Genomic DNA, 10,539 nt, shown 5'->3' on the forward strand with positions numbered 1-10,539 from the left:
TTTACCCAGGAAGGGGGGTTATAAGGTTCTAAAATAAATTATTTTAGGGGCTCCTGGCTGACTTAGTTGGTGGAGCAGGGGACGGACACTATCTCATGGTTGTGAGTTTGAGCCTCATGTTGGCTATAGAGATTACTTAAAATTTTTTTAAATCTTTTTAAAAAAGAAATTATTTTAATCTCTTAAGTAGGTAGAAATTGTATTGTAAAGACTTGTCTTTGAGTGGGAGTGTGTACTTGTGCATATCTAAATGTTCTGCTTTGAGCTTTGCTTTGAATTCTTGGGTGATAGATGATAAAGAATATTTAAACTCTCTCAGCAATGAATAACGTTCTTGAAATATATCTCCTAGTGGTCATGACCCTCTGAATTGTACCAACATAGTCCTCCAATGATAAAAAGCAGCAAATAAAAATTTGCCCTCGGATTCATGGTGGGACCATGGATCCAAAGATGTATTCCATTTAAATACTTCTAGGATAACAGTCATTGTAGGATTAATTATTTGCTCACACTGTTTTTGTTAAGTAAAGAAATAAATAAGATCTATTTTGATTCCTTCTCTCCCCAACCACTGCATTAGGATTATTGGCTATCTCTTCTGTTCAAGAAACTCGTGGGCACCAATGTGTTCATGGCAAGTGTGAAAGGTCCAGACAGAAGTAAACTTCGAGTATACCTTCATTGCACCAATGTCAATCAGTAAGTGTGTAACACGTCCTTTACCAGTAAACAAGTTTTAATCAGTAAAATGTCCTTCCTGAAAGGGTTATACTGAAATAATAATTCTAGCCAAAATAAAGCCACACATGATTTCTGGTGAGTGGAAACTCTTTAAATAGTGAGGACCCACTAGGGAGTAGGAGAATGAATGGTTCACATAGAAATTCTGAAAAGTACCAATAGATTCAATTTTCTTGTTTGTTTTAGTTTTCTCATAAGGCAAGAAAAGCTCCTGTTTGCATGGTTTATGATTTGAATTCATAGGAACACACAAAATTTGCTTTTTATTATTTAACTTTCCTATGTTTGAACAGGGTTGGGCTGACCAGCTTCCTGGCAACTCCACCTGGCAAAGCATCAAAGATCCCAAAATGCTCTAATCCAGAAAATGGTAGCATGAGGAGCAATAGTTTCAATCATATTTTCAAATAGGACCACATCAGTCATCAACTGTAATCATGAAGGATAAAAGGAGGACCCATCATCATAGACACCAATACTTAGTAACCATGATTATGTTTGTAATTGCTTTTAATTGCTTAAGTTAAATATTTTTATTGAGCTAACCCATTTGCTTTTAGCCCAAGGTATAAAGAAGGAGATTTAACTCTGTATGCCTTAAACCTCCATAATGTCACCAAACGCTTGCAGTTGCCGTATCATCTATTTGACAAACAAGTGGACAAGTATCTCATACAACCTCTAGGACCTGATGAGTTACTTTCCAAGTGAGTGATTTTCCTTTTTCACTTCAAACTTTCACCAAATTGATTGATGTTTATCAGAATAGAAAGTGTTGATAGGAAGAAAAAAAAAGTCAACTACTTCAAGTTCTAACAATTCTTAATGTTCGGGAAATTTATATATGAATATTTATCAATACAGGTATAAGTCACCCAGAGTCCTAAGCAGAAGGATATGAACACAAATTAGCCATTCTCTTACAGAGTAGTTTGCATTTCAGAACAATTTGATATGTCAATGCCCTCAAGGCATTTAAATTATTTGCTCTACAAAACTTGTAATTCTTGGTAACACAGTCATTAAAGCAAAACATACCTATGTATAATTGCTACTAAGAGCATTGGGGTTGGCGTACATATTACACCATGTGAGTTGAGTGTGATTCTCTTACAGTGTTAAAGCAGTGTTTTTATTTGGATAGAGTAAGAAAAAAATGTCTAGGAGTGTAGCTGTTAGGTGGATAATTTGAAGTTAGTTGTAACACATTTTAGTTTTAAAAGCCAGTCATTGGTTATGTCTTATAAAATACCATATTCAACAGAACACCCAAAAATGACCATGAGCCTTGAAGAGGCAGGCATGCAAACTGTAAGATTCTGTGTTGGGAAGGAGCTCCTTTCATCATGACTATTCTCACATTGGAGCAAAAAAATAAGAATCTCCAAAATTCTCACCATCTTCTCCCATCTTTGCAAATGCTGTATGAGAGATGTTTTCCACAATAATCAGCATCAGAACCTGAAAAAGGACAGTAAGCATGGTTTCCCCAAAGACCTGCATTCCATAGACAAACATCATTAACATTGGATGCCATTCCTTGTTTTTTTCCCTATGCTTTATTTTACAACTGTAATCATACAACCTCTAATGGGAAAGAGGGGGTACCCAGGAATGTCTTTCCATACAAAACCTTTGTAGACGTTTTTATGGACTGCATGTTTTGTAAAATTACCAAGGTTTACTTAACCCATTTTCTTGCCATTTTAATCATTTTCCGCCCTAATGTAAATAATGCATATTTCGTTAACAGATACTTTTTCTATTTGGGCTCTGACTTTCTGAAACGGATATTTTTATGTCTGATGCTGATATTGGTGTCTGATGCTGACAGGGAAAAAGCTTTTCTGAAATAATTGAATAATAGTTGTAGAGTTGGAAAAGCATAGAGATATTTTAGTCCAACCTTCAATGGGGAGTTCAGGCCATTCAGCTCTGCTTGATTCCTCCTCTGCTGGATCTGCCAGCCTCTCCAGGCAGGCAGCCATCCTCTCTGGTGAGGGGAAGGCGAGCCTCTCTCTTGCCTTTCATCTGCTGTTTTTGGTTCTGTCCTCAAGAGCAGAGGTCGGAAACTACACCTCATGCCTGTGTACAAGTGGGTTTAGGGGGCTTTTTCCCCCTCTTTTTTCCTAGTAGGGGAGGTTGGCATGCACTCTGTGTTAATTTTTATGTTTACAAAGTTGTCAACATTTAAAAATTGATAACTACAAAAATATCTGGATTTCTAGCTTTTCTTTAAAAATATATGTTCGAGGGGCACCCAAGTGGCTCAGTGGTTGAGCATCTGCCTTTGACTCAGGTTGTGATCCCAGGGTCCCAGGATGGAGTCTTTCATCAGGCTCCCCACAGGGAGCCTGCTTCTCCCTCTGCCTGTGTCCCTGCCTCTCTCCCTGTGTCTCTCATGAATAAATAAACAAAATCTTAAAAAATAAATAAATACAATCTTAAAAAAAAAAAAAAGATATTCCAGGGGCGCCTGGATGGCTCAGTCAGTTAAGCATCCAACCCTTAGTTTCAGCTCAGGTTGTAACCTCAGATGAGGTTAGGAATCCTGGCTCAGCAGGGAGTCTGCTTGGGATTCTCTTCTCCCATCTCCCTTTTTCTTTCCCTCCTCCCTCTCTCTCTAAATAAGTAAATAAATATATATTTTTTAAAATTTAAAGACAGGTATTCTGGAACTCTGGGCTTGTTTTCCCAAGTAGATGGAGTTGAATTGGGGTTGTTTACTTTAGACAGGTTCTTCTGTCCCTCCATCACCCTGTTATCTCTGAGACCCTGCCCTACTGCACTTACACATATAAATTCCTTGGCTTTGTGAGCACTTGAATTCACTACCCTTAATGTGTAATGATGCCAAATATCTAATTTTCTCCAGTGTAACTCCAATAGCTGCAGGACAATTAGATTGATCTCTCCAGGTTTAATGTGCCCAATTTCTTCAATGATCCTTTTCTTTGCTGTATTTATCAGACCCTGTTGCTTTCTGATCACACATTTCATGCTTAATAATGGAGAACTGGTGAAATTATGGATCATGTTCTATTACCCTAAGTTCTCTTTGATGAGTATCCACTACTTACACTTTTCTCTTTAAAATGTTGCAAAAGGGATCCCTGGGTGGCGCAGCCGTTTGGCGCCTGCCTTTGGCCCAGGGCGCGATCCTGGAGACCCGGGATCGGATCCCACATCGGGCACCCGGTGCATGGAGCCTGCTTCTCCCTCTGCCTGTGTCTCTGCCTGTCTCTCTCTCTCTGTATGTCTATCATAAATAAATAAAAATTAAAAAATTGTTTAAAAAAATAAAAATAAAAATAAAAAAATAAAATGTTGCAAAAAATAAAATAAAATGTTGCAGAAGTATTCCAGATAAGTTTGATGAGTGTAATTGTGTAATTGCCATTTTTAATGTTAAATTTGTGAAACTTTAATGTTTAATTTGTGAAATTTTTAATGTTAAATTTGTGAACAGTCTACAAACTTGTTCATTCTAATGACCTCAGAGGCTTAAACAATGATCATCTTTCAAAAAAACATTCTTTAGTTGAACAACTTGTATAGTGTCTACAGATGGTCCTGTGTAGTAGGCATTTAGTAAATATTTGAGAGAATATTTTTAACATAAAAGCAGTATTTTATATTTATCTCAGATAAATTTTGCCCAGCATCCCTAATTCAGATTCCTCTTGCTTGCTAATTCCTTTCAGCTCTATTTCATCTGAAACTTGACAAGCATGTCTTCTATTTCTTATCATGTTACTGACTTCAAAATATGAAACAGGATACTACCCTCTAATAAAACCTACCCTCACTTACCCAGCCCAGTGCAAAAATAATCAACATGCTTTCAGCTTTCCTCAATGTATTGATAGCATCCTTTAGCTATTTTTACAGCTAATTAAACAATGTAGCCAGATGGTCTTGGGTATTATCTTGCCCATGTTTCATCATCTGAACCCATGGCACTATTAATTTACAATGATGAGATTTACCTTTAAGCCCTGTGGCCTCTCCTAAAGCGTTTCTGAAATTTGTTCAGGTACTCTTGAAAACGTTTTTCAATTTCTTGCAGAACAGCTCTTACTACTAGCATTTAGAAGTATTTTCAAGGCCTATTAATGTTTGTGGTTTCCTGATGGTGGTCATGGCCTTTCCTCCCCCATCCCATCTAAAAATGGATGTGATATAGGCACTAAAACAGAACTCATGCTCATGTGGACCAAGTGTAAATGCAGGGCAGGCTTGGTAGCCTCTAGCATCATCATGGTTATCTTATTAAATCTGTTGGTACATAACCAGAGCTGGGCATCTAACCAAGTTTAAATGGAAACCAATTTTTCTGCTGACTGATACTTAGTGAGGATAAAGTTTGAGAGATGTTTAAAAAGGAAAATTAAAATAATTCTAAACTGGAAACAATTAAATGTCTAACACTAGACGATTACTAAGCTAATATGCTCACACAGTGGAATACTGTACAGCTATTAAAATGATGTAGTAGATGTGTGTGAGCAAATGTTCAGATGTGTTAAGGGAAAAAGAATCAAGTTTTGAGAGATTATATACTGTATGATTGTTCTTGTTTAAATGAAAATATGCATGTATGTACATAAAAGAGATGAAAAGATGAAGGAATATACATCAAAATATTAAAAATGGTTATGATGAATTAGAAGGTTATTTTGTTATATTTATTCATCAGAATAATGATAATACTTTTTCAGTGTTTACTATATTCAAGGAACTCCTGTAAGTGTTCTATATATATTACATGTATCACATATAGGACATACATATAACTCTGACATTAACTAATTTCAACAACAAATTTTTTTCCTGTTGGAAAAACGTCAGAATGTAAAAAGTGCTTGAGAAAAAGATTATAGAAATATAAGATGTTTAGAATTATGGAATTAACTTATCAGTGGAGCTAAAAGCCGGCTAAAGATTTTCATTATAAGCTCTTATTTATATTGGATTTATTGCTGTGAGCCTATATTAATTTGACTTAAATAATAAATACACATAAAAATAATACTTGTCCTTAAAATATTTTTCACATTTTTGACTCAGTTTTAAATTTGAATTCCAACAGTAGAACACAAAGAAAACATACATTTTTGGGGAATCTGTGGTTCAGTGAAACAATTATTTTTGTTTCACTCCAGCAATATATATTCTACCAAAATATCTTAACAACATAAGATATGCAAATGAATGCATATCACCTGGGGGAAGGGGACTTAGAGGATTTATGGGCATAGTTATAAGGAAGTTTCACTGCCATTTTTAATGTTAAATTTGTGAAATTTACATCCCATTCTATATATCTATTTGCCTTGTATAAAAAAACATTTTCAATTATTTACCAGCAAATCAAATTGCCACAAATCTAGAAGTTATGTCATGTTTGTCCTTTTGATACCTCCGTCATTGTGTCTAGTATAGATTATGTGTGTTCCATTTTCTGTAAAAGGCCAGATAGTAAGTATTTCAGGCTTTGCGGGCCATATGGTCTCTGTCACAATGACTCAGCTCTCCCAGTATAGCTTAGAGATCATCTGGGTCAAACATTTACCCAATATAGACAGAAATACAAGTTATATAATACAAGCTGTCACAAGTTTTTTGATCTTAAAACAATGTCACGACTTTTGTAGAGCACACACAACTAGGGCTAACTTAGATGTATCTTTCCCCTTTACAGATCTGTTCAACTCAATGGTCAAACTCTGAAGATGGTGGATGATCACACCCTCCCTGCTTTAACAGAAAAATCTCTCCGCCCAGGGAGTTCACTGGGCTTGCCAGCTTTCTCATATGGATTTTTTGTGATAAGAAATGCCAAAGTTCCTGCTTGCATCTGAAAAGGAAAAGCCTACACTAGCCGCGAGATTGAAATTTTCAAATGTATTGATAAGAGGAAAACAAAATCCAAGCTATAGGAAGGCAAGCAGATACATTACAAATCAACGAGCGAGGGCTTTAGGGCCACTGGGACACTCTCAGTGCTAGATTTAATGGAGTCTTTTGTTCTAAGTAGACCACTGCTAATAATACCTTGCGCCAAACACTACACTTAGTGCTTTGCATGTTCTATTTTTATTTAAGGTTATTAAAAAAGGTATATGGGTGCTCTCAATACAGCCAGGAGGCAAGTAAGTGAAGGCTATATGATTAACTTTAAGAAAGTGCTTAGTTATTTTTATTTTAAAAAACAGTTATTAAAAGATAGCAGGAATCTATTCTATATGCTCTCTCTATGGAAAGAGTCTACTGCCACAATCTTCAAATTGCCTATACATGAGAGACAGTCTCTTTGCACCTAAACAGGCAGCTGGGTTCAACTGCTGCTTCTCTTCTCTCTGTTCTGTCTTTGTCAACAATGCTGTGTGAGAGGACAGATGGTTAGAAGTGATAGTACAAGAAAAAAGAACAATTCAGAGGGACTGGATTATGTAAACTTGAAATGAAATTTTAAAGTGACTATAAAAGAAATTGACTCCCCAAAAGGAGAAATACATTATTATAACCACCTGTTAATATTTACTTTTCATCTACCTTTAATTCTTGTTTTAGTTGGGAAACTTTTGGCTGCAAGTAGCAGAAAACCCTGATTCAAATGGCCTAAACCATCAGGACATTTATAACCCTACATAATAAGAAGTTCAAGTAGGGCAGGCTCAGGATGTCACCAAGGAACCAGCACCTTTCCATCTCTCTGCTCTGTCACATTTAGCATTGGCTTCATTCTCAAGCTCATGCATGATGGCTGGAGTTATTCCATGGACCCATTCAGACCCGGCAGCAGTCAGAGAAAGATGAGCAACTTTTTTTCCTCTCCTTCATAGTCCTGAAGAATCCTTTCTCAGAGGGTCTCTCAGTAGACCTAGTGGACCTTTCCTCATGTTTCCTCATGTCTTATTGGTCAGGAATGGGTCACATGGCCATTCTCCCCATCACTATCAACATCAATGAAATCCCTCTAATTGTCTCCTAGTAATCTTTTGGAATGGACAGGGTGTTTGGAAGTCTGTGGCACTGACAACCATAGTTCTGTGCTTTTATCACTGATGGAAGGTATTATTTTCTCCTGTATCTTAATTTTTAGAAATATAATTCTCTTTATATTTATGCCTGCTATGAATATTGTCTCAATTAAATTTAAGTACATATATAAGGAGCTAAAGACAGAACCTAGAGTTTGGATGCTTCGATACCCCTAAATTTTATATATAAGTAGTTTTTATATTTTCACATTGGAAATAAAGTAATTTTTATAACCTCAATATTGCACGATTATTCTTTTAATAAAACTTAAGCCTGGGGGGGGGGGAACCTTAAGCCTGCAGATCCCTACATTTGCAAGCCTTACTTTACTTCAGCACTTGGCTTTATCTGTCCTTGCCGCCTCCCCCACACAAGAGCTGACCTTGAAGCAAAGAGATCATCAGGTACAAACACAATTTCCTCCCTTATCAGGTAGACTCAATCGTGATCAAAGTCCTGTCCCATCTATTTTTCTTTTCCTTGTCCCCTCTATCACTTAATAAATGTAAAGCCTGATTTATCACTGGTATTATTATAACCATCTCTTAATTGTTCTCTCTGACTTTGCTTAAAATTTTTAAATGGCTCCCCATTTCTTATAGTCACAGAAAGGTGCTCCATAGCCTGGCACCTGCCTCTTTCTTCAGCCTTAACTCTTACTCTTGCCAAGAATTCTCTTCTCCTGCCTGCACACTGGCTGGGGGTCTGAACCTACAGTCCCCTCAACTTTTGGTGATGGTCCGTCTGTTCTCCATCCAGACCGATCTTCTAACTTTCCTCTCTTTGTGGCAAACTTTCACATTTATGAAGACCCTCTCAAACATCAGTTTCCGCGACTCCCCCATACTTTAAGTAGACTTAGTCCTATTTCTTTGTCCCTTTAGGAGTTGTACATTTACTATGGCACTTATGGTGCATTTTAATTGTATCCATATGTCTTTCTAACTTGACTCTAAGCTCAGAAGAAAGAAGTACAGTATCTTAAATCATCTTTATATTCCCTGTACTTAGCATATTGTCTGGCACACCGTAGCCACTCAGATGTTTCCTTAATGACAGCGAAGAACAAATTTGAAACTAGCTTAAGTATTTTTATTTTTAACATATAGAAAAAGTTAGTGATATTTCAACCTGAGAAGGCATTGCCTATTACTTTTAAAGAGTCTTTTAAAAACTATCACTAATGAGCTCTTACTAGTGGCAGATGGTTATGTGAAAAACTGGGGGCATCCTTATATGAAGAAAGGAATGCTCTCAGTTATATATTAATGAATATTTTAAAAACATTTATGTATGCATGTATTTATTTTAGAGGTTGGCGCAGAGGGAGAGGGAAGGAATTCTGAAGTGGACTCCTCGCTGATCATGGAGCCCCACACAGAGCTCAATCCCAGGACCCTGAGATCATGACCTGAGCTGAAATCAAGAGCCAGCCACTTAACCAACGGAACCACCCAGGTGGCCCTATATTAATGAACATTAAATGAATAGTCTGTGTGCTCCTTGACGATAGGACTTTTCCCCCTTGACATACCCTGTGCTAAACACAGTGCTTTCATAAAACAAGAATTCAATAAGTAGTTTGCTAAATTTTCTTAAATATCTAACTTCAAGGGGTTTTCAATCAAAATGAGAACATAAAATTAGTATGATACAAAGGAAAATTACTTAAATTTTGTAAAACAGAAAAAACAAAGTTCCACGAGTGTTTAAGGAGAGAAAATTGTATGTAGTTGAAGGATTCTATCAACAACTGCAAATGCCAGGGCATTAGTAATGGAAAGTTGCTGCTCTCTCATATAACTTTCAGTGGTAGTGTAATCAAACAAAATAGCGAACCCACAAACTCGACTTTGACCTTCATCCTTTCCCTACCCCCACCCCAATCCAGCTCTAGGGCTCTTTCTCCAACAAACACAGAAACTGCTTTGATGACAAGTCTAATGATTACTCTAAAGTAATGAGCCCGCTGAGGAAGCTAGAAGCCTAACTCCAGACCAGGGCACTCTCATTGGTGATCATTTCAGGACCATCTGGGAAGAGCACTTTTGCATCAAGGTGCAGGGGAACAGTGGTCCACTTTGGAGGTTTCCATTTTCTCTGAACCTCCCCTGAGTTCCTTTCATCAGAGGCAGGACAATGTATACCACTCTCACTCCAAGGAGACTTCTGGAAAGTCCTCAAGAATGGGGGCTGGGGGATCCCTGGGTGGCGCAGCGGTTTAGCGCCTGCCTTTGGCCCACGGCGCGATCCTGGAGACCCGGGATCCAGTCCCACGTCGGGCTCCCGGTGCATGGAGCCTGCTTCTCCCTCTGCCTGTGTCTCTGCCTCTCTCTCTCTCACTGTGTGCCTATCATAAATAAATAAAATTAAAAAAAAAAAAAAGGAATGGGGGCTGGTTGCCAGAGGAACTAACCCATGTATTATTAGAAGATTGGAACCTTCAGCCCAACACCCAACATCCAGGGAAGGGAAAGGGACTAGAGATTGAGTTCAATCACCAACGGCCAAGGATTTCATCAATCATGCCTATGTAATGAAGTGTCCACAAAAACCGCAAACCACAAGGTTCAGAGAGCCTTAGGGTTGGTGAACACACGGAGGTGTGGAGAGAGTAGGTCATGGAAGCTCTGTGTTCTTTCCCACACCCTTTACCCTATGCATCTCTTCTATCTGGTTGTTCCCGGGTTACACCCTTTTATAATAAAGCAGTAATATAGTAAGTAATATGTTTTCCTAAGTTCCGTG

General features: G+C 37.6%; 1 protein-coding gene across 2 annotated transcripts in view; it reads left to right on the forward strand.

The window, feature by feature from the left end:
• HPSE (heparanase) overlaps positions 1-8,030 on the forward strand; it is a 34,321-nt gene extending 26,291 nt beyond the window's left edge. Inside the window, exons 10-12 of one of the 2 annotated variants that reach the window (XM_055312913.1) lie at positions 584-702; positions 1,305-1,451; positions 6,449-8,030. In XM_055312913.1, coding sequence (XP_055168888.1) covers positions 584-702; positions 1,305-1,451; positions 6,449-6,608 — 426 coding nt within the window. In that variant the 3' untranslated portion in view covers positions 6,609-8,030. Of the gene's footprint in view, positions 1-583; positions 703-1,037; positions 1,219-1,304; positions 1,452-6,448 lie in introns of those variants that run through there. The other variant, XM_055312914.1, reaches the window with a different exon arrangement.
• The last annotated feature ends 2,509 nt before the right edge of the window (positions 8,031-10,539 follow it).

The sequence above is a fragment of the Nyctereutes procyonoides genome, unplaced genomic scaffold, assembly GCF_905146905.1.
Source record: "Nyctereutes procyonoides isolate TBG_1078 unplaced genomic scaffold, NYPRO_anot_genome, whole genome shotgun sequence".
In the NCBI taxonomy this organism is placed as follows: Eukaryota; Metazoa; Chordata; class Mammalia; order Carnivora; family Canidae; genus Nyctereutes; species Nyctereutes procyonoides.